Source organism: Euleptes europaea, chromosome 8 (genome assembly GCF_029931775.1).
Source record: "Euleptes europaea isolate rEulEur1 chromosome 8, rEulEur1.hap1, whole genome shotgun sequence".
NCBI classification, from domain to species: Eukaryota; Metazoa; Chordata; class Lepidosauria; order Squamata; family Sphaerodactylidae; genus Euleptes; species Euleptes europaea.
Window position 1 is genome coordinate 75,423,989 of NC_079319.1, and position 24,870 is coordinate 75,448,858.

At 43.6% G+C, this 24,870-nt stretch overlaps 1 protein-coding gene across 3 annotated transcripts in view; it reads left to right on the forward strand.

Annotated features, from left to right (window-relative positions):
- The window catches only part of DSP (desmoplakin), a 55,405-nt gene extending 32,731 nt beyond the window's left edge, over positions 1–22,674 (forward strand). The window contains exons 14-24 of one of the 3 annotated variants that reach the window (XM_056854404.1): positions 2,485–2,710; positions 3,255–3,469; positions 4,050–4,216; positions 5,722–5,860; positions 6,269–6,462; positions 7,250–7,412; positions 9,106–9,189; positions 10,628–10,735; positions 11,709–11,807; positions 13,753–16,047; positions 19,431–22,674. In XM_056854404.1, the coding sequence (XP_056710382.1) occupies positions 2,485–2,710; positions 3,255–3,469; positions 4,050–4,216; positions 5,722–5,860; positions 6,269–6,462; positions 7,250–7,412; positions 9,106–9,189; positions 10,628–10,735; positions 11,709–11,807; positions 13,753–16,047; positions 19,431–22,610 (6,870 nt within the window). In that variant the 3' untranslated portion in view covers positions 22,611–22,674. The remainder of the gene's footprint in view (positions 1–2,484; positions 2,711–3,254; positions 3,470–4,049; positions 4,217–5,721; positions 5,861–6,268; positions 6,463–7,249; positions 7,413–9,105; positions 9,190–10,627; positions 10,736–11,708; positions 11,808–13,752; positions 16,048–19,430) is intronic. The other 2 variants (XM_056854405.1, XM_056854406.1) reach the window with 2 other exon arrangements.
- The last annotated feature ends 2,196 nt before the right edge of the window (positions 22,675–24,870 follow it).

The following is a 24,870-nucleotide window of genomic DNA, read 5'->3' on the forward strand; positions in this document are numbered from 1 at the left end:
CTAGAATTAAGTTTTTATGAGTCAGAGTTTACTTCATCAGATGTGTGAAATGTCTTCCACAGCAGCTATAATTTATACTTGAAGCTCCATGCAGCTTGAGTTCTGACTCCACAGAAATTTATGCTGGAATCAATTTTGTTAGTCTTTACGGTGCCACTGAACTCCAGTTTAATTTTGCTGCTGTGGACTAAGAGGGCTACCCATCTGTAAGTATCATTACAGGATGAGTATCCCTTCTCCAGACTGCTTGGGGCCAGAAGTGGTCCGTATTTCAGATCTTTCTATATTTCGGAATATTTTGGAAGATCTGGTCCCCAGCCTGAGGCAGAGAGAGTGAAGCAGCTTCTAGCAGGCATGCTGGTGATTGTCTTCCTCCTCCCCGGAAGGAAAGCTGGCTTACCTTTTTTTCCCTCCCCACCCTTTCCCATCCTCCTTCCTGTCACCTCTGTACCTTGTTCTGGGCGGCACTGATCTGCCTGCCTGCCAGCTCAAACAGTCCAGTTTTGGGGGGCAGTCTGGATATTGGATGTCCGGATAAGGGATACTCAACTTGAATCACATTAGGACAGTTAAAGAGAGTTGCAGTATAGTCCTGTACAGGTTTACTCCAATCTAAGCCCACTGAAATCAACGAGATTAGACTTGAGTAACTCTGCATAAGATTGCGTTGTTGATCCAGATTAAGTGATCTTTCATACATGTCCCTAATAGATTCTGGAATTTCAAATACAAGCTTGTCTCATTACTATTATCTGGAAAAACCCCGAGCTATTTAAAGAGACACTTAAATATGAAAAGGAGCAGCATTAGCTTTCTGGGAGAACCAGATCGACCGGATAAGTTTTCAGCCCTGTAATAGACTTTGTACAGTGAATACACAATGTAGGAAGGGAGAGAGGGAAAGAATTATGAGATCATTCACCTCTGAAATCTTTAGGTTGCTTCTCCAGCTGTGACCCAAAATCCACATTGAGGGCTGTCCATTTTAATTTCACAGTGTCAGCACCCCTCCATTTGTTAATAGGAAAGTAATACTAGGAAGTCCCATTAACTCAGTGGAACTCACTTCAGAATAAACATGTGCTAGATCAAGCTGCACGTGCAACATAGGACATACATGTTAAAGTTGGCAGAAGGAAAATAGCCACTGCCTGGTTCCTTCATAATAGCCGCTCTATTACGTTCCTGAATTTTTCTGGCTAGTCGTGTTTGAACAATGAGACTGTCGGACAGTAGCATGGAAAGGGTTAAGCACCTCTTCCTGTTCCCACCACTTCTCTACTAAAAAATGAGGCCTTGCACCAAAGCAGTTTTTTAAAAAAATGGCATCGGGTTTCACTGTGTGAATCTTACTGATTCATAATTTAGTGGCGATAACAAATGCACATAGGATGCACTTCCAGTGAACTACATAACCATGCTCCTTGCAAATGGTTGCTTGTTATACACAAGTATAACCAGATTAAGGTGTATACATCCCAGACTTTACAGATGTTGTCTGCCTCCTCTCAAGTGCTTTATGTACTGAGAGGAAACACAATTTGAATAGGCTTTTGCTGATGCAGGCTCTCCCTGTAGCTCTTATCTGCACATTCCACAATTTGTAACCTTAGATACTTCATTCTGACATAGACCTCCATAGCTAACCCATTTGTCACTTTTAAGTCTTATCTCCAAAAAATATATATGCAGATTTGCTCTCCAGATGTATTGCTTCCAGTATTATTTTCCTCATTTGAAGGATTGTATTCCCTGGCTAGTTGATAGTTCCAAGATAAGAACAAAATCCATGTAATACCTTTTATTGTGTGTAAAGTGCCGTCAAGTCACAGCTGACTTTGGCGACCCCTGTAAGGGGTTTTCAAAGCAAGTGAGAAGCAGAGGTAGTTTGCAATTGCCTTCCTCTGCAGAGTCTTCCTTGGTGATCTCCCTTCCAAGTAGTGACCCTGCTTCTGAGATCTGATGAGATCAGGCTATACCATGCTGCCTTCCCTCCCAATACCTTTTATTAGGCCCACCACATCGACACAAAACATTGTGCAAATGTGTGAGCTCATTAGAAGTCTTCATCAGGCTGGTGAACTCCAAAGCCTGCAGAATGTTGTTTTTTTTTATTTCATTGGTCCTGATGAAAGGTGTTGCCCTGACCTGGATGGCCCAGGCTAGCCTGATCTCGTCAGATATTAGAAGCTAAGCAGGATTGATCCTGGCTAGTTCTTGGCTGGGAGACAACCAAGGAATACCAGGGTTGCTATGCAGAAGACGACAATGGCAAACCTCCTCTGTTAGTCTCTTGCCTTGAAAACCCTACTGGGTTGCCGTAAGTCAGCTATGACTTGACAGCACTTTACACACTCACAATGAAAAGTGTTAATGTGGATTTTGTTCTTATTTTTGGATTTTGTGTGGATCACAACTTTCCCCCTACTTAACAGATGGTTTCAATTGCCTTTCCTTAAATTGTTTCTCCCTGTTTGTTTCCAGCTGAAGACCATGCGCAGAGAAGATTATCAGAGGGTGATAAGTGACCTGGAGCTCCATTATCAAGAATTCCTCAGGCACAGCCAAGGCTCAGAGATGTTTGGGGATGATGAAAAGAGGAACATCCAGAGCCAGTTCAGCAACGCCCAGAAGCATTACCAAACTCTGGTCATCCAGCTGCCAGGCCATCCTCATCCTCATCCACCACCACCACCACCAACTCAACAAAGTTGGTTTCCCTGCAAGGATGCTAGTGAATGAGCTGTTTTCATGCTTCATGTTGCAGGCATGCTCAGTGTGTGACCACAAAGCCGAGCCAAGCTCCCACCGGGTGTGAGCAGGGGGGTTAAACCTCCTGGGTTTATACTTTCTGTTTGGGACAGCAAAAACAGGGAGAGGGGACATTTATTAGAACATACGCCCGGGGGGCTGCCCTAGGCTGCCTTAGGTTTGGTGGATCATAGATTGAGCAGGCCAGCCTGTAAAAAGCAAATATTAACAAAGAAGTACTTGGTGCTTCTACAGGTAAATGGGATGCTTATAGCGGGTCATAGGATAGCCCAAACCTTTTCACTGCATTTTGTTTGCCAGGTGGGAGGGAATGTGAGGTGAAGGGAGACTTCTTATACTGCATTCAACGAGCCTGCCAGTTATTCCTAGTTTGGTGCCAAACGTCATGCACCCTGATGACATGCTTCTCCCCTGTTCATAGGGATTAACTATGCAAACCTGGAAACTAACCCATTGGTTATCTTCTAATATATTTTTTCCAGTTGTCACTGAAGTCACTCATGTGGGCTCTGTCAATCAAGGTCAAGTGAGTGATAGGAACCGGGACCAGGAGAAACAAGAGGCCTGGCTGCTCATGGAACTCCAGAAGCTTCGGCGGCAAATAGAAAACTGTGAGCTCCGGATGATGCAGAGGACCCCACTTCAGCTGGATCAAGGGGCCTCTCACAATTTGTTAGTCAGAATCAGCGAATTAGAGGTATATTGATTTTGCGATGACCAGGCATAGTGCGCGGTCTGTGAGTCTAGATTTTCAATTAAAAGTTCTCTATTATAAAATATATATATTCAAATATTATTCTAAGTTTAATGTTTAACTAACAGTTATAATTAAAGTTTATTTTCAAATTCTCGGAATTTTTATTTTGAACCTTGGGGTCCCTGTACCGAACAAAAAAGTCCTAGTGGTCCCTGGTCAAAAAAAGGTTGGGAACCACTGCTCTAGATCATCTATGAAAGTCAATATGTGGAAGGGTGAAAACCTTCATGTTTCTATCACTTATTAAACCTGTTCACACTTACTATGTTTTTATATTGCTCTTACCTGGTTTTAACTATGGTAGAAATCTTATCATTTTATGACCTGTATTGATGCTTAACTGTCCCCCCACCCCGAAAGGTTTTACACTGTTTAATTTGTGAATTACGTTGTATGCCACTTTGAAATCCTTGAAAAGCAGCTTATACGTTTAGTAAACAAACAGATAATGATACCAGAGGCGTATTATTCATCTGATCATAACATGTCAAAGTAATTTAATATCTTTTCCCCCCCTTAGGGTGTACAAAATGAGTCCCAGGCCATGGCTGATGCCCTGAACAGGCAAAATGATTACCTTCCTAACTTTAGAGGCACTGAAAAGTATATCTACTTGCAGTCTGAAATCAGTGCTTTGTTTCAGAAACTAGAAAATATTAATGGAGTCTCTGCTGGCTATTTGGACAGGTAAGGAAACCGACAAGCTGTTCTATGGTATCTGTATCAATTATTATATTCCAGAAATTTGCTTTGGTAATAAAAAAATATTGATAATATTGTCATGAAGTTTACAAGTCAAAAATATCCTGAACTATTTGTAGTGTATACCAGGGGTCCCCATGTGAACATGATGTGCTGTGACATCTTTCCTGGTGGCCAAGTGTTTTTAGAAAGTGGGTGGGGCCAGATGGGACTTTTGCCAAGCAGAGCTTCTTATTGGCTGTTGGAGATCTGATTGGCTGGGCAGGTTTTTTAAAAAGTTGCTTTGGGAGCAGCTGCTACCCCAGTACAAAGATCCTTGCTGCACGACTAAAGATAAGCTGTTTGCAGCAAGAAAATATTTTTGAAACAATAAGTTCATTTTAAAAGGCATCCTATTAAACCTGAAATGCCTGAAATGTTGAAGAGTTACTATGACAGTTATGCATAACCTCACTCCCTGACATGGAGCCTGGCTTCACCTCCGGCGGTGGCCATTCAGTATGAGAAAACGACAGAGCGCGGTCTTCATTGCATACATAAATGTAAACCAGATATGACCAAATGCTGGAAAAGAGCTTCATAACTGAGTAGAAATGGAAGCTGGATAATCTCTCTCATCAAACCCCAGCACTTGTTGATTCTTTTATTTATTTATTTTGATTTTTTCAGTCGCTGCTCACCCAAAGGGTCGCCTGGCAACATACATTAAAGCAGTATAAGTGAATTAAAAACAACATAAAAGCAGATAACAAATATAAAATATTAACATTAAAATGTTAAACTATTAAAATATGTGGCTAGCACCATACCACTAACAAAACCACCCAAACATGTGGATGTCCAAAGCAATTTCTGCCTTGCATGCCCTGCGGAAACTAAACGAGTCCAGTAGGGCACAGGGGTCACAAGAGAGTGCATTCTGGGGCCACAGCTGAAAAGGCCCTTCCCCTGGTGACAGGTAACTGAGCTGTCCTGGGGCTGGGCACCTGCAAGACGCCCTAGAGGATGACTGAAGGGAATGTGGAAGGTTGTTAACAGGAGAGGTAGTCCCATTAGGTGTGAGGGTCCCAGATCTTTAAGGGCTTTATGTCGCATGTGGGGCAAATTAGACATTGGTGGGTACAAATGTTCTTCTGAAACTAATAGGATTCATTGACAGAGTTAAGTCTCATTGTTTTCAGTGGAAATTAATTGGCTTCGACTGGAGCAATAGGGCCCAAGCAGGCTCAGACTTTGAACATGGGCCCCAGCTCACACATGATCCTATCCCATAACATAGCCTCATGAGTCATGGAAGAAATTTTGCTGACATGATATGGATGTCATAGTAATTCGCTGTCCTCCCTGTGCCTGGGGTCTCTGGGAAAAGTGTACTCATCTCCCCCCCAACTTGGATTCTGTATATGTGATATCTTTTGTAATTCCTTTATCTGATAAAACTATGATGGATTATGAGCTAATAGTATTTAAAACTGAACTGTTTGCTGCAGCTTGAGGGCACTGAAATCACTGCTCCAGAATATTCTCCAGACAGAAGATGTGGTCCGGGTGTTTGAAGTCAGACTCACAGAAGAAGACACCCTTTCCTTGGATCCTGATAAAGTGGAAGCATACCGGGCCAGCCTGAAAGTGAGAGTGAACCTTTAAAAAAATCAGGGATTAAGCTGTAAATTTGACATGCACTTAATGTTTAAGCAGTCTTTTACTGTCTAAGTTATTTTTATTAGCAAAAATATCAGTAATTTATACATATGACTTTTTCAAGTATAAAAGATATTCAAGAAAACCGTAATGTTTCTGTTCAAGTTTTGACCCATAATGTAAATTACAAAAATTAAGGAGTAAATTTGGTTTCCTGTGGGGAAAAATCCTGTTTATATTTTTCTAAATGTACTGTATAAGTAAGCTTGATTATGTACAATATAGACTAGCTTCTTGTAAGCAGTTGTCAGGATGTTGTTACTGTCTACAGATTCCCAGAAGCTGGTTTAATTTTTTGTTGCATTTGTGTCTGTTCCCCACCCCATCCACCCCCAGAAAATGAAAGCAGACCTTAGCCTGAAAAAATCACTGCTGGGCACCCTGGAAGCAGATCTGCAGAAGGTGCTGCAGATTCACTCTCAGTCTTCCCAGGCATACGCGCTCTATGACTTGGATCTCGGAAAGTACAGTGAAAAAGTTGGCCAGCTGACAGATCGTTGGCAAAGAGTGGAGAAACAGATGGATGATAGGTTTGTGTTTTATCTAAAGGTTGTCCTCAATCTTCCCCCACCATCACTGACGCTTCTTTAGTTGATTCTCTTTTTACTAGAGCTTTAGTTGCTTGACTTGGCTTTTGTGTGTGTGTGTGTGCGTGTGTGTGCGCGCGCGTGCGCGCGTGCGTGCCAGACTTGCAAATAAGCAGACCAGGATTTCTGGGCAAGTGACTTTTTAAGCTATTTTGAATCAACAGTTTGGAATAGAACAGAACGCTCCTAAGCAGAGGTGCACTCTTCTAAGCCTATTGACTTCAGGGAACTTAGAAGGGTGTATCTCTGTCAAGGACTGCAGTGTAAATTTCTGCTACATTTTGGTCCCACGAAGTTCCATCTGAAGGGATCTCAGGGAGGGTTTTGAGTTTTTGACTTATGATCCTAAACTACATTTTTAACGGCATGTCCTTAAGTAATTTTGGGATAGAGAATGAAATTGATTCTTAAAACTGACACAGTTGTTGCAAAAACCATGCATTTTGTGAAAATACTGTGTTGTTTTGGAGCAGCTGTCGTGTGGAACTTCTGTGCTGAGCAGAGAGTTGAAGGGCTGGGGGCAGGAGGAATATTGATTTGTTTAGAAGAAAGCTCAGTGATAGCACATATCCTTTAGGTGTAGGACCAAAACTCAGTCCCTGAGATTTCAGGTAGTAGAGATGGGGAAAATATCTTCATATCTTGGTGAGCCTCTGCTAGTTGCAGTAGAGAGCGCTGGGCTAAATATGGTCCGACTTGGCATAATTATTTTGTTTGGTCTGACTTGCAGAACTTGGGATTTAGAAAAACAAGTGAAACAGCTGAGAACCTACCGTGATCTTTACCAAGCTCTCAATAAATGGATCTGTGATGCCAGGCGCCGGCAAGACACTGTTGAAACCATGAAGCTCGGAGATGTCAGCACAGTCATGCGATACTTGCAGGAGCAGAAGGTATTGTTTTGCTCTGAATAGTCAGAAGTGTTTTTCAAGAACTGACTAACCTGAAATTGCTTCTGCTGACCAAACTTGGAAACAACTTACAATCAATGAAGGATTAGGAACTGGACAGGGTCTTGTCACAGTCCCAGTAGAGGGGCTTCCTAGGGTCATATTGTAGTTAAGAGCACAAGCTAGGACAGTGGTCGGCGAACTCATTAGTCAACAGAGCCAAATATCAACAGTACAACGATTGAGATTTCTTTTGAGAGCCAAAACGCCTTTTAACAACCATTCATGCACGGGAGGTTTTGCCTTGGATTTGCCGCTCTCTAGATGCACATTTTCCCCATCTGCATTCTCAAAACTCTGCAGGGGGGCTTATTGTTGAGTTTTGAGAATCTGGATGGGGAAAATGTGCATCTGAGTGGCAAATCCAAGGCAAAACCTCCTATTCATAAATGGCCAATAACCCCCCATGCAGAGTTTTGAGAATCTGGATGGGGAAAATGTGCATGAATCAAACATGGCTCCCCCCCCCGGGCCCCGACCTCCTCCTCGCCGCCGCCACCTGGGCTCCTTCCTTCCTTCCCTCCCCGGCCGGCGTGCCGTCCACCCGTCCTCAGCACCTCGGCCTCCTCCGCCAACCAAAACCTGCGCGAAAAATCCCGCCCGCTGATGGGCTGCCGCCGCCCGCCTTGGTGCCGCTGGCTCTCGAGTACCGCGTGCAAAACCCGGCCGCTCTATGAGGGGAGGGAAAGGGGGGAGGAGGGGGGCGCTTTCCAGAGCCGCACTCAAGGGCCCAAAGAGCCGTATGTGGCTCGCGAGCCGCAGTTTGTCGACCACTGAGCTAGGAGACTGGCAGTATAATCTTAAGCAGAGTGACACCCTTGCTGAGTCCATTGAAATTAGTGGGTTTAGACGGGCGTGTCACTCTGTTTAGGATTGCAGTGATATACCTAGTTCAAAGCTCAGTTGAGCTTGCACTTTATTTAGGCCAGGGGTGTCAAACACACATTCCGCAGGCCAAATCTGGCCCCTTGAGAGCAATTAACCGGCTCGTGAGCCAGCCACCTGCCCCAGTCCCGATCTGGGCTGGCGAGGCATGGCCTGGCCTGACCAAGTGACATTTATGCCATATCCGGTCCTGGTAACAAATGAGTTCGATACCCCTGATTTAGGCTCTAAGCATCCTCTGTTTCATTGGTGCAGTTCTGATGTAATGACCATTGGGATTGAGCCTTGGACTCTGAGGCTCCTTTCTCTCCTCCCTACTCTTCCCTTAGCATACTCCAGTTTCTTGTTCCTGATCTATAAGTGCCATGATTTGTATGCTGTCCAAATCAGTCAGTGAGGATTTCTGCAAACCATGCTTTGTGTCCAAACTAGACTGGGAAATCCATTTCACGTTAAGAGTTTCTAATTCTCATTTGCAGAGAAACCATAGTATGGAAACAGTAGTTTGTTTTGGCATATCATAGCAAACTCTTGATTCCCTGGGTTATATTGAACAAAAGGGCACATCTTGAATGGCGTTATGACTGATTTTGAGTATGCTTCTCATACATCTTCCATTCAGGCTCCGCCATGAGATATAATAGTCAGCAACAGAACAATCTGACAAATGATTGCCATTCTCCTGAGCAGGTAGATGTCACGACTGTTGGAACTCGTATAGAATCCATACATTTCCCCCCTTTTTTGGCAGACCTTACATGGTGAAATAACAGGCAAGCGGGACAAAGTGGAAGAGGTGGTCAAGAATGCAGAGATCTGCTCAGCGGCAATCAAGGTACAGTTATTTTAGTTTACGTTTACTTCCAAGGGTCACCCAGCAAGATTTGCTTCATTTTAGGCTAAACCCGTCCTAGTCTTCCACACTTCCGTTTTCTGACACAGTAAGTTTAGTTAACTTGCAAATCCAAGCCAGTAATATCCGATCCCCCACTGATGTTCACTGTATTTCTGTAAAGCTACATATGGCAGTCTGGCTGGCTGAAAATCTTTAGCGTGCATTTTAAAAAGCACAAATGCTGATGTCAGTTCAACAGAGCAAGAGTCAGTATGGGAGTTTTTTTTTTTAATTATTACTTTACTTAGGTATTTTTACTGTGCTTTCCAGTGGGGATCCAAAACTGCTTACAAAAAGACAAATAAGCAAACTTTTAAAAATTAAAAAAATTACAAATTACAAACCAACTACTTCTTGCATCGGTCCTAGATGGAGTGGGAGGGAGGTAGTTGTGAATTTCCTGCATTGTGCAGGGGGTTGGACTAGATGACCCTGGTGGTCCCTTCCAACTCTATGATTCTATGATGGGCTGGCTCATTCAGGGCCACGGTCAGCAAGCCGCAGCCACTGACGAAGAGCCAAGGATCAAAATCCCTGTGCTTGCCAAACAGGCTTGTGTCTCTGTCCATGCCCACCTGTAATGGAAAGGGAAAACCAAAGCTTAGCCTGGATCTCATGTGGCTGACAGAGATGTTCCCAGAATTCTCCTCTCTGAGGTTGTGCCAAGGTCAAGGAAATGGACACCTCAAATCATATTATAACTTTTTGATTCTGAACCTCCTTATAATACACCTTCTATTCAGATTGCAATCTTGAGCAGATTTACTGGAAAGTAAATTATTTTAGATGAAGTTGGTCTTAACTTACAGTTACTCTGTTAGTCACATCTACAAATTTATCATTTTTCTGTGGGGCTCTCCTAATGGGAAGCTTTGAGACACATTAACTAGATTTGTTTCCCTGTTTGTTTCCAGCTTAGAGACCAGCAAGAGTTTTGGGTATAAGTTTTTGAGAGTTAAAGCACCCGTTGTCAGATAATTTGAGTCTCAAAAGCTTATTTCCCCACCCCCCACCCCAAATTTTGTTGGCCTCTAAGGTGCTACTGGACTCAAACATAGCTCTTCTACTTACCAATATGGCTACCTTCCTGAAACATTATTTCTCACTGATCTGGTCTCATAGAGAGACCTTTTCTGACTTCCTCCCTTAAAACATTTCTGCTTCTTAAGTATTTACATGTGTGGAATAAAGTAGTTCTCTTCAGCCATTTCCTCAGTGTCACCATGCCTCTGCTTTTTTTGCCCGTTTTTAACAGCTTTCCCCTCCACTTTACTGGGGCTTTTAAAGGAGAATATTACCTGCCTTTGTTTCTGAAAATGATGTCAGGAGAACGATGGTAACAGCTCATACAAAACTGCATTTTCTTCTCGTTCTGTAGGATTATGAACTCCAGGCTGCATCTTATTGCTCAGGCCTGGAAACTTTGCTCAACATTCCGATTAAGAGGAGCTTGGTCCAGTCGCCTTCTGGGTTAATTCTGCAAGAGGTACACTGCCTCCCCTGTTGTTGTGCTTGTGACCTCTTTCTTGGTAAAACCTTCTTAAACTGTTAGGCGGGAAAATCTGTGAGCAGTTGTGGAAAAAAGGTAACAACCTGACCACCATGTGGTGCTCAGCTTCTTAAACCAAGTTCAGAGGAAGCACATGGTCCAGTCATCTGGAGTCTGCACCACTTCAAGAGTACAGATTGAAAAATCACATAACCGAATGTTGAGCCATGCCAGAAACTCTCTGCACCCACCAGAAATTAGCATGCTCTAAGCCAAAGTCTTTTTTGATGATCTGTTTTTCTGTATGCAGAATGTTTTATGCATGGAAAAGTTCAAATATGGAATCCCTACAGAGAGTTACAGTCGAAATGGGGCAGTACCATATCATAGGTTATTTTAAAAATGTGTTTATTTTTTATTTATACCATGCTTTTGTCTCCGATACGCACTCAAACTGGCTTCCAATATTGTTCTCCCCACTTCTATCATACCCCTATAGTAATAAGGGACTAGTCCAAGGTCACCCACTGAGCTTCCCTGGCAGGATAGGGATTGAAACTCATGTTCTCCCAGCTCCTATTCTGACACTAACCGCTAGGTGAGGATCAGCTCTTACTTTATTTATTAGAATTTTGTCTCCTCTTCCAAGGAGTGAGCAGTGTACAAGCTCTCCTCGCCCTCTTTCTGTCTTCACAATATGCCTGCAAGGTAGGATAGGCTGAGAGAGAACAAATGGCTCAACGTCGCAGAGCAAGCTGCGCTGCAGAGTGGAATTTGAACCTGGGTCTCATAGTGCTATTACAACCACACTGACTTTATCAAGTCCATATGAATTTATTGACATTTATATCTTGGTCTACATGAGGACTCTGGTTTCTTATAAAACATTTTAAAATCCTGTTGATGCAGGCTAAAAATGATATTTAGACTAGGCTTACAATTGGTGTCTGTCCTTTTTTTCTCCCTCTAGGCTGGAGAGATTCAGTCTCGGTACATTGAGCTTCTGACGAGATCGGGAGACTATTACAAGTTCCTAAGTGAAATGTTGAAGAGCATGGAGGAGTTAAAGGTAATCTGCCTCTTTCTGGGTCTCTTGAGTTGCCAGTTTCAAAAGATCTTACTTGTTTCCTGTAGTTGCCTTGTTGTTTTAGTGGCTTCGTAAATAATACTTCCATAAAACAGTCATAAATAACAGTCAAAGGTTATTGGCTAGAACAGGGCCCTCCCCATCCTTTTTGAGCTTATGGGTACCTTTGGAATTCTGACAGAGAGAGGTAGGTGCAACCACAAAATCGCTGCTGTAGGAGGCGGCGCCAACTGCAAAATGTCAGGGAGAGAGGTTATGCTTAGCTCTAATAGTAACCCTTGAACTTTTCAGGCAGAAGATTTGTTTAACAGGATGCCTTTTAAACTGAACATATCGTTTAAAAATATCTTTTGCATACAAACAGCTGACCTTCAGTCATGCTATGAAGACCGCTTGTGCTGTGTTGGCAGCTGCCTCTGAAGCAATTTTTAAAAACACCTGCACAGCGAATGGTCAGTCAGAACCCTTGCTGGCAAAAGCTCTGTTTGGCCACACCCACTTACTAAATACACTTGGTGGGCTCCAGGTGAAGTGCTGGCGGGCACCATGGTCACCACATTGGGGGACCCCTGGGCTAGAAAATGCATCAAGGCACTTAAAATGCACGCACATCCGTCTGTGAAATGGGTCCCCGAAATGCATCTGTTCCTTTTACTTACAAGAAAGCTCATTAGTTGTCTAGTTGAGAGAAAAAGATGCTTTTGCCCTTCAGATTTCAGTGTGATGGGGGTGGGGTGGGGATTGGATGTTTAGAAGAGGTTAGCATTAATCAGCTGCTTCTCCCAGAAGTTTAGACCAAGCTTTCCTTCTCCATTCCAGCTAAGGAGGTCTATACCTACAGTGGGCCAACATGATAAATCCTTTTTGAACTGGGCCAGTTCTGACCTTGTAGGGGACTTGAATATTTGGACACTGCCCCTTTAAACTCTCAGATACAGAAAAGTACCACATCATGGAGAAGGATTCCAGGCTAGATTTCCACAATGTCCTAGCAGCTATCAAATGTTTGTTTCTCCCCCCTGCGGTTTGACATACTGTTTAGGAAAAGTTGTAATAGATTATTCTGCTGCAGGTGTGGGTGGACATCTAGCTATTCCTATTAGGGTAGATGAAACTTTTCTTCCTCCATGAGATTTTTCTCTTTTACAAAGGTTACGCTGAGCATTTCTGACAGCCACTCCCAGAGGTTCAAAGTCTCCGAACCTGGTTTCGTACCAGCATTGCATAGGGCAAAATCTGAACTGGCTCAGCACCCAGGAATAGGCCGCAAGGATGTCTGGGCTTAGCCACGGAATATGTGAAGGCATTAGAATGAAGACAGAGCCCGTGCAAAGTGCATTTTGCTCACTGCAGAACTAATCTCCATACGTCAGCGATTAGCAGTGCAGCAAATCCAGGGTGAAGTGTATAGCTTCCTGGACAGTGATTCGTAGCACCTTTCTTTTTTGTAGAAATGATCCCTTGGCTTTTCATTTGTAGAAACTGGCTATGGTGGGGTTACATTGTCTGCCATCGGTTACCAGTTCAGCCATGATAAACAAACAACATGTTTCTGTATGATGGAATGTCAAATTAAGAGGTGTAAACTAGGACTTAATTTAGTTTAAGCTGGCCCTAACTCTATTTTTGGTGCCAGGACTTAGATCCAGAGCACATGGAGTACAATACATTTTTCCAAATACAATAAATTATTCCTGTTGTGTAGGGGTATTGTGCCCAGATTTATAACATATTAAACTGTGTGCTTGAACATCAAGATATGGTCCTTTACAATTAAACAAGAGAGCCCAAAGATTTTGTAACCAATCATGAAAAGGCATTTTCTGCATTTCTCGCTCACTCTTTGTTTTAAATGCCACATTACATTTTAAGCAGTGGTCAAAATGTCCTCACATGTAACATCGCCTCTCCATTTGTGTTTCTGCAGATGAAAAGCACCAAAATAGAACTATTGGAAGAAGAGCTCAGACTGGCCAGAGATGCCAATTCTGACAACAGCAATAAGCACAAATTCCTGGAACAAAACCTACAGAAATTCCAGGTGGATTGTTCCCAGCTGAAAGCCAAACTCATGAGTTTGGAAGAAATGAAGAGACACGCTGAGATGGATGGCAGTTCTGCCAAGCAAAACTTGGACAAATGCTATGCTCAGATCAAAGATCTTAACGACAGGATAACAAGACTGACTTATGAGATTGAAGATGAGAAGAGGAAAAGGAAGCTGCTGGAAGACAGATATGAGCAGCAGAAGTCCGATTTTGACCAACTGCAGAAGACAAGGCAGAATGAGAAGGAAAGTCTTGGTTGGCAAAAGATAGAATCTGAGAAAGTCATCAAGGAGAAAGAGTACGAGATAGAAAGGTTAAGGGTTCTTCTTCAGGACGAGGGGACACGGAAGAGGGAATATGAGAATGAGCTGGCTAAGGTAAGAAACCAGTTTAATGAGGAGATGAGTAATATAAAGAACAAGTATGAAACCGAGATTAACATTAAGAAGACTACAATCCACCAGATAGCAGTCCAGAAAGAGGAGGATGCCAAGGGCCTCCGAGTCCAGATTGATAGACTGCAGAGGGAGAACAGAGACCTGAAGGATGAGATTGTCAGGCTCAATGACGCCATTTTGGAAACTACAGAACAACGGAGGAGGGCAGAAGAAAATGCTCTTCAGCAGAAAGCCTGTGGCACAGAGGTGGCCCAACATAAGCAACAGCTGGAGTTGGAGCTGAAGCAGATCCTTCAACTGCGCAACGAGGACAATGCAAGGTACAAGCAGGCGCTTGAAGATGCCGCTATGACCATCCAGGACAAAACCAAGGAGCTTGAAAAATTAAAGATTCAGCTGCAAGAAGAGGCTAAAGGCCGGTGGGAACTTGAGAATGAATTGGCTAAGGTAAGGAACAATTATGATGAGGAAATGATTAGTTTAAAGAACAAGTATGAGACTGAAATTAATATTACAAAGACCACAATAAATCAGGTGACCATACAAAAGGAAGAAGAAACCAGTAATTACCGAGCACAACTCGACAATGTTGTGAGAGAAAATAGGAGCTTGTGTGAGGAAATTAGGAGACTGAAGAACATGTTAAGCCAGACCACGGACAACCTTAGAAAAGTAGAAGAAAGTGTTCAGCAACAAAAAGCAATCGGCTCAGAGATCTCCCAAAAGAAACAGCATCTTGAGATTGAGTTAAAGCAGACTGTTCAGAAGTACTCAGAAGAGACCATACGGTACAAGCAGTCGCTAGACGATGTGGGAAAAACAGTCAAGGAGAAAAACAAAGAGATCGAAAAGCTGAGAAAGATGTTAGAAGCAGAAACAAACCAGAGGAAATCCATGGAGGAAGAAAATATCCGGTTGCAAAGAGTCCAGTTTGATCTGGAGAAAGTCAACATCAATGCCACAGAGACCATCAGCAGACTTAAAGTTCAAGAGCAGGAGTTGGGACGCCTCAAAAGTGAATATGAACGCGTTTCACAAGAGAAAAAAGGGAAAGATCAAGAAAACACCAGGCTTCAGAGCACGATAAAAGAGCTGAAGCACCAGAAAAGCAAACTGGAGGAGGAGCTTAGTAGGCAGTCTAGAACCATAGCTGAAGAGATTTCCAAACGGAAAAAAGCAGAAGAGGAGTTAGAATCAATGAGGCGGTCTTACAGAGAGCAAGCCGTTAAAATCACAAACCTCACTCAGCAGATAGAGGAGGTCTCGATTGTAAAGAAAAGGAGTGAAGATGATCTGAAGCACCAAAGAGAGGTGCTAGATAGCCACATGAGAGATAAGCAGAGGCACATGGAGGAGATAAGGAAGTACACTTCGGAGGTTGAAACCTTGCGCCGCCAGCTCGTCCAAGAGCAAGACAATCTTAAACAGGCCCACATACGCAACGAGCACTTGCAGAAGCTGATTGAGGATAAGAGCAAAAGCCTCAATGAGTGCAAGATAGAAATTGAGCGGCTTCAGTCTCTTACTGAGAACCTGACCAAAGAACACCTGATGTTAGAGGAGGAATTGCGCAACTTAAGATTGGAATACGATGATCTGAGAAGGGGCAGAAGTGAAGTGGATGAGGGGAAAAATGCCACAATTATTGAACTAAAGAGTCAACTACAAACAAGCAGCAAGCACACCCTGGAACTCCAGGGTCTGATAAATGGTTTGCAGAAAGAAAGGGAAAATTTGAGACAGGAAATTGAAAAATTCCAAAAGCAGGCTTTGGAGGTATTCACAAATATTTGATCGCAACTTTACTCCTCCCTCAACCCCCATAATTTAACACCAAATGCATTTTCAATCAAATTAATGCATTAATGGACATGAATTTTAATTTAGTCATTTCCCCCTTATGATTTGACTTTTTTACCTATAGATCCAGACTTGGGCCCCTTCTACAGACTGCATGTACTACAAGCTATTGTAAAGAAGCCATATGGTTCATTAACCAGGCAGCTGAGGACATGAGGGATCCTTTGTGTCCATCCCTCAGTTCTCCCTCTCTTGCTTTAGGTGGAGGGAGGAACACCTGCCGTGCTTTGGCTATATTGGTGTAAAAACTCTTTGGGTACTGTTAGAACCAAAACATTTTAGAGCAACTCGAAGGCTTCTCTATGAAACATTAGCAGTCCTTAGAAAGAAACAGTTTAAAATGCAGAGATAGATCGATCGGCTGCCTGTACTGACTACAGCTTTATAGACCTGATGATCAGGCCGGGTTTCCAAAAACCTGCCTTTGTCTTCCCCAAAGAGAGATTTACACTTAGAACTACCTGTCTAATGGCTTAATCTGGTGGGATATACAATATGTTACTCATGAAGTTACATATTGAAGAAAGGCCTCTGCTTTTTCCAAACCATTATTCTCTTGTAGGATATTATGTATATATTATGTGTATATACACTGGCCCTAAAGCATGTATGTACATATGTATGCATAATTATATTGGGGGGAGAGATATTTGTGATGCTGGTTATTGATGTTTATGTATATATATATATATATATTCTATATATATCTCTATATATGCACATGTATGCATAGTTATATTGATGTTCTACAGTTGCGATAAATATAATTCCTTTCTGTGTTAAAGAAATGGGCCTCAATCCAACACAGTTAGTTATACTAAATCATACTGAAATCAATGAGCTTTATTTGCACTTAACTCTGATTAGATTGTGGCCATTGGTTTGGGCAGTTTGGGTTGGGAGCCTTTAAGTGAGATGATCTTATCTTCGTAGCTTTGTCCTTACTTTTCTTTTCTAACTGCCGTTCTTCAATTCTAAGATTTGTATCAGCATATGAATATGCCTGGTCCATCTAGCTCAGCATTGTGTAATTTGACTGGCAGTATCTCTCAGAGTTCTTAAAGAAAGATCTTTCCCAAGACCTACCCTATGAGATCTTCACTTGGAGATGCTAGGGAATGCAACTGGGACCTTCTGAGAGCAGGCAAAGCACATTCTCTTTGATTGGACTGTGGCCCCTCCCCTGTGTCTCCACAAGAACAATGTAACTGGGAAATTAATGGGAATAAGCCAGTAAATATTGTTGCAGTTCAAGTAATTCATTTCACAACCCATTGACATTAATGGAGGGTGTGCCTTAGCAGTATTTTGTGGGCTGCATCATTTTGCTGGTGCAATAAATCTTAGAATTGGTCCATAAATGTTCTTTTCTTCCTATGAGGGTTGCACGGGTTTTTTTGCGCGTGCCGAAACCTCCTTAGGAGGCAACGCCGCAGGGCTGCCTCCTAAGCTCAGCGCAGGCATTCCTCTCAGGAATGTGCTGAAAAACTCTCAATAATCATCCAAATATTGGAAGGACGGGGAGGGCTTACTTGGCACCAAACGTTTGGCAAGTCTGGTGCTGTAGATGTTTTCAGGGAGGAAGTTCCAGAGTCCAGGCGCCACAGCAGAAGAGACCCTGTCCCTTAGAGCCACCTTTTTTTGCTATAGAAAGCAGGAGCATATATACCGTGCTTCCCCGAAAATAAGACATACCCATAAAATAAGCCGTAGCAGGATTTCTAACCATTTGCTTAATATAAGCCATACCCCGAAAATAAGACATGGTGATAGGCGTGGGTATGAAGCTTACCAAGACTTCCCGCCAGTTCACTGTTTCTGGAGAGTTTCCTCGGCCTCACACCACTCATCCTGTAGCTCCGCCCATTTCCCCCTGCCTCGTTCCGGCGGGCAGGGAGCCCGAGTCGGCGCTGAAGGGGCGGCGGGGCGGGCAGGGAAATGCCGCCCCTTGGAAGCGGCCGCTGGAAGGAGGCTCCTCGCTTGTTGCCCGCACCCGGCCGCCATTCCCGCCCATGGAGGGGCCGCCATGTCTGGCTTGAGCTTGGCGGCGGCGGCTGAAGCGAGAGGGACGAGGCGGCGGAGAGGGATGAGGCGGCTCGGCTCCCCGCTGGGCCGGCACAGCATGGGTAAGGGGGGAGGCTGGGGCTGGGTTGGCAGGATGGGAAGAGAGACCCCCCCGACCCCCAAATAGGCTGTGTGAAAGCGCCCTTCAAAAAGCCTTTGGACGGGTCGCGCCTTCGTTGATCCGGCCGCCGTGGCCGCGCGGGCCTCCCTCCACGCCCAGCCCTGAGACGCAGGCCCGGCCCGGCCCCAACTCCCAGCCCGGCCACCCCATGGCCACTCCCCTCAGGCGGCCCCAGGCCATACTTAATAAAAAATAAGACATCCCCTGAAAATAAGCCATAGTGTGTCTTCTTTAGGAAAAATAAATATAAGACAGTGTCTTATTTTCGGGGAAACACGGTAGCAGCATCTCTGTAGCCGACCTTACCTGATGGGCAGGCTCAGATAAGAGCAGTCCTTAAATACTCTGTAGCGGCCTTTCATTACCTCAGTCCCTGACTATTTAGAGCTTAGCGCACTTTGAATTGTCCCTAGAAGCAATGGGAGCCAGTGTAGCACTTTTTAAAATGATGAGATAGGTTCCCTGCAGCGGTCGACAATCTCACTGCTGCATTTTGTGCCAGTGGAATCTTTCGGGTTCCAAAGGGAGCCTGTGTAGAGGGCAGTCTAGTAATCTAATGTGGAACTGTAGACACAAAAACAATCTATTTAATATTAACAAGGAATACAATATAGCGTGTCGCTTCCCAGTTCACTTAAGAAGACACGCGTAGATCAAATTCTCCATTGAAAATAACGGAGAAGCTCTTGCACAAAAGGTCTGTGTGCTCCCTTGCATGAAAGAGCTCTCTCTTCATTCAGGAAACATCTCACTCTTTTTGATGGAGCCAGGATTTTATGCAAAAAAACTTACTTAAAATATTTTTTTCGTTAATATCAGAGAATATTTTCTATAACTGTCTTCTTATAAGTGAAATAAAATGGAAGCGAGAAGAATGATGTCAGCTGCTTTGGGTCCCCATTGGGGAGAAAGGCTGGGCATCAATAAAGTAAAATAATAAATCACATATTAAAACATCCAAAATTGCATCAAAAATACCATATTAATTACTGAGATCTGCAGTGATCCTGTGCCTTTATGGGACACACTGAATTATAGGGAATGAATAAAGAACATGGTTAGACATTGAAATAGAAAGCTAACTTTTCTCCTATTTATTTTCTTTATTGCACAGTCATCCCATAGGATTCAAGAGTCCAAAAACCAGTGTAATCATTTCATGCAAGAGCGAGAAACATTGCTGATAAAAATAAATGCCCTGGAACAAGACAAGGCACGGCTGTTGAGGCTGGAAGAAGAGGTCAATCGTACTAAAGGAACACTGGAATCAGAATCTCGCTTGAAAATGCGTCTGGAGAGTGAAAAGCAGCAGATCCTGAATGACCTAAATCAATGGAAGAGCCAATATTCCCGGAAAGAAGAGACAATACGGAAGATTGAATCTGAGCGTGATAAGAGCGAGAGGGAGAAGAGTGCCTTGTTGATAGAAATTGAGAGGTTGCAGGCAGAGATTAAGAGGATCGAAGAGCGGTATCGGAGTAGGTTAGAGGAGACGAGCAGGAAGAGCCAGTCAGAGATGGATACAGAGCGCCTGAGACTGCAGAGGGAGATCGAGAAGCTTAAGCAGCGCCCGTACGGGGCCCACAGAGGCACCCAGACGGAAGAGGACTTTGTTATCGATCCTTCGAAATTGCTTTTCAGTGGCCTTCGGAAAAAAATAACTGCTGTCCAGCTGTATGAATGCCAGCTGATTGACAAAAGCACTCTGGATAAGCTGCTGAGGGGGCAGAAGTCAGTGGAAGAGGTTGCCGCTGATCTGGAACCATACCTTAGAGGGGCTGGGGCTATCGCTGGAGCCTCTCTCAGCCCCAAGGACAAGTACTCTCTAGTGGAGGCAAAACGGAAACAACTCCTGACGCCAGAAAACACCGTCTTGCTTTTGGAAGCCCAAGCAGCCACCGGTGGTGTGATCGACCCCCACAGGAATGAATTGTTGAGTGTGGACAGTGCCATCGCTAGAGACCTGATCGATTTTGATGATAGGGAGCAAATCTATGCTGCTGAAAAAGCTGTCACTGGGTTTAAAGACCCATTCTCGGGGAAAACAGTGCCTGTGTCAGAAGCCATCAAGAAAAATCTGATTGACAGGGAGACTGGAATGCGTCTGCTTGAGGCCCAGTTGGCTGTGGGAGGGTTTGTTGACCCTATCAACAGTGTCTTCTTACCGAAAGATATTGCTGTGTCCCGTGGGCTGATCGATCGAGAGTTGTATAGAATTTTAAATACTCAAAGCTCAGCAAAGCACTTCATCGATCCTATCACTAAGAAGGCCATAAGTTACATGCAACTGAGGGACAAATGTAGAATTGAACCACATACTGGTTTACTCCTTCTCCCTGTGCAGAAGAGAAGCATGTCATTCCAAGGGATCCGGCAGCAGGTCACAATTACTGAATTAGTCGACTCAGGTATCATTCGGGAATCCACAGCAAATGATCTTGAAACAGGAGCAATCACCGTTGAAGAAGTCACTGACCGAATTAAGGATTTCCTTCAGGGCTCCAGCTGCATAGCTGGTATTTATAATGAGGCCACCAGAGAGAAGCTGGGCGTTTATCAGGCCATGAAGATAGGTTTGGTTAGGCCAGGGACAGCACTTGAGCTTCTAGAAGCCCAGGCAGCCACTGGATTCATTGTGGACCCTGTTAGCAATTCAAGGCTTACGGTGGAAGATGCGTACAAGAGAGGCCTGGTTGGAATAGAGTTTAAAGAGAAACTTCTGTCTGCTGAAAGAGCAGTCACTGGATACAAAGATCCAGAAACGGGAAGTATCATCTCCTTGTTCCAGGCAATGAACAAAGAACTAATTGAGAAAGGTCATGGCATCCGATTGCTGGAAGCCCAGATAGCCACTGGTGGGATCATCGACCCCAAGGAAAGTCATCGTTTACCCGTCCACACAGCGTACCAACGTGGGTACTTCAATGAAGAGCTCAATGAAATTCTGTTGGATCCCAGTGATGATACCAAAGGGTTTTTTGACCCAAACACTGAAGAAAACTTGACCTATCTGCAGTTAAAAGAAAGATCTATAATTGATGAAGCAACTGGGCTTTGCCTTCTACCCCTGAGAGAGAAGAAGAAAGCGGTACAAACTTCCCAAAAGAATACACTTCGGAAACGCAGAGTTGTCATTGTGGATCCAGACACAAATAAGGAAATGTCTGTCCAACAGGCATACAATAAAGGTCTTATAGATTATGACACTTACATGGAACTTTCTGACCAGGAATGTGAATGGGAAGAAATAACTATTACAGGATCAGATGGAAGCACAAGAGTAGTCCTTGTTGACAGAAAAACCGGCAACCAGTATGACATTCAGGATGCCCTTGATAAAGGCCTCGTTGACAAGAAATTTTTTGACCAATACCGTTCTGGATCCTTAAGCCTCACGCAGTTTGCTGACATGATTGCCAGCCGAAATGGCGGTGATGAAGTCTTCAAGCATGAGTCTGTTGTTAGTAGGTCTCCCACAGTAGTGAGTGTCAAAAGCTCCTCCACGATCTTGAGGAGTGGTTCCTTTTCCGATTCCCTGGAGGAAACAACTCCCATTGCAGCCATATTTGACACTGAAAACTTGGAGAAAATTTCCATTTCAGAAGCGGTGCAACGGGGCATCGTTGACAGCATAACTGCTCAGCGTTTACTTGAAGCACAAGCCTGCACAGGAGGCATTGTGTGCCCTACCACAGGTCAGAGGCTGTCCCTTCAGGATGCCGTTGCCCAAGGCATCATCGACCATGAGATGTCTACGCGACTGAAGCCAGCTCAAAAAGCCTTCATAGGGTTTGAAGGCATCAAGGGTCGAAAGAGAATGTCAGCAGCGGAGGCAGTGAGGGAAAAATGGCTGCCTTATGAGGCTGGGCAGCGCTTCCTTGAGTTTCAGTTCCTCACCGGAGGCCTTATTGATCCTGAAGTACGGGGACGAATAAGTACCGAAGAAGCCATCAGAAAAGGATTGATTGATGGCCGAAGCTCCCAGAGATTACAAGACACCAGCAACTACGCAAAGATTTTGACCTGTCCAAAAACAAAGCTGAAGATCTCCTACAAAGAGGCGATGAATCGGTCCATGGTGGAGGACAAAACTGGGCTTAGGTTATTAGAAGCGTCTTCTGTTTCATCCAAAGGCATATCCAGCCCATACAATGTCTCCTCGGCACCCGGCTCCCGCTCGGGCTCCCGCTCAGGTTCCCGCAGTGGATCAAGGAGGGGAAGTTTTGACGCAGCCACAAATACTTCATATTCTTATTCCTATACAACCATCAGCAGCAGCTCCCTTGGGCGCTAGAAATTAAACCAGCAAGCTTTCCTGAATCTTCACTTTCATCTGCAGGAATCTCTTTTTTTTTTTAAGCAAGAAAATTAGCAAATAAAACAAAAAAAAAGGAACTGGTTGGTGGTAAACTTAGTACTGGCTTGGGTGAAATAGCTAAGCTGCAGAGCAGAAGAATCTAAACCCAGATGCAAGCTACAAAAAAAATCCTTGCTGTTTTTCCATATGTTTAAAACCATGTAATGTTTTGGGTGCAGACCTGTAAAGCCATGGTGATATAAAGCAAAAAAAGGTGTAGTATCTTCTTTAATGCATTTTGTTTTGCATCTTTCCTATTGCTCTTTGCATATGCTGTCCATTTCCTTCCATTGGCTACTGCAAACTGTTAGCCCGAGTTGTATGTTGGTTCTGTATTTCTGTGGATTTAGTGTGGATGTTGCAGTGAATAATAAGGAAGATCTGTTATCTGCACTGCAGCTGCCCTGGGCTGTGTCCTTATCTACCATTTGATGGCTGAGGGTGGCTATATTAGAATGTGCCCTTCTTTTGCAGTGGCCAATCATTTCTATTCATTTTTGCTTGCTTATTCTTTGTGTAACAAAGTACAGGCCTGACAGCAATAACATTTACTATTCTGGCAATAAAATTTGAAACCTCCTTTGATATATTTGTGTAAGAGTTTGACATTAAACTTCTGATACGAATGTCGTTTTGGTAGTGGCTTAGGGTGCTTGACTGTATCCTGAGCATTATGCATGGGATATTCCTTTGGCCTAGCTTTGGATAACTCTTTCCACTCACACAAGTTATAAAAAGAGCCAAATCCATAAAATGGTGAAGAAGTTAAACCATTGTCTCATGTTAGCATCGACTGCAGCAATTCATTACTCAACCAGGGTACCCAATGTCCTATTTCTTCCAAATCCTTTAATTCTGCAACCAAAATTCTATTATAGCAATCAATAATTTTCAGTAGACATATTAGAAGAATTGAGACAAGGAGTAGAAGACAGTACTGAATAAAGAGCTGAACAGCTGTATGGTCCAGTAGACTGCTACTCCTTAACTTCTTAACAGAAATAGTGGGTGTAAAGATTTCTGAAGCCACATCTCACTGTTAAAAGTGCCAGCATGGGGGATACAGGAAATTCCTCAGTACATCCATCCTGAAGCCCTTTGGCTTCTTCCTTTTGCTTCTCTCCCCCCACATCGATGGGGATGTGGAATTATATGGTATAGTCCAGTCTCATCAGAAGCTAAGCAGGGGTCAGTAGTACTTGGATGAAAGACCACCAAGGAAGACTCTGCAGAGGAAGGCAATGGCAAACCACCTCTGCTTAATCACTTGCCTTGAAAGCTCCATGCTGGGGTTGCCATAAAGAGTTTGTGAATTGTTGGCAGATGCTTATTTAAGCATTGATGAGGTCACTCTAAGGTTGAATTGTATAACTGAGAAGAAATTTTTTCCTGTCCATTTGGTAAAGGCAAAGTCAGGTTGGAAAAGATTTATAGGTTAATTTCCTAAAGTACAAACAGTTGTAATGTAAGAGCTCGACTCAGAAAACAAGTCAGTGAGAGAAAAACAAGGGTAGGAGCCACTGTTAGCTTGACTGCTTAACAGTGGTTACTCACCATAGTAACCTAAGCAGAGTTCTTCTAAGAAGCCCATAGACTTTACTGGAATAACTGCTTAGGATGGCACTGTCAGTTACTCCTGACTGTATGCATGTATAGGAGATGTTACATTCTGAAAATAATAAATTGAACATGAATATACACAACTGAAATTTCGGGGGGGGGGAGAGATACTTGGGTTTTTATTCATAACATCAGAATCTCCTCTGGGTATTTTACAGCAGCAATAAGAATTCTTCCACATTCTTTTAGTCCAATTTTTAAGCCGTTGGTTCTTTTGCTGGTCTCTGCTGAACCAGTGGGATGGGAATGTATGCACCACAGTCTCTTGTTTCGCATAGGCCAGGGACACCTGGTGGGCCTGGAGGTCCGGGATGCCCTGAAGGTCCGCTGTACCCAGGGGGTCCTGACATTCCTGGTGGGCCGATTCTGGAAACTGCAGGATGGCCAGGAAATCCTGGAGAAGAATGATGAGGCAGAAGTGTAACAGTTGAGGGGTTACTTGTAGGGAAATGCAATAAATGTTTGGCTTTCTTTTTAATTAATTAAATGTTTGACATCCCAAAAGTAGAAAATGTTGACAGAAACCATGAAAACTGTCTTAATTTTTTAAAGAAAGTTTCTAAAGTAAATATGAAGA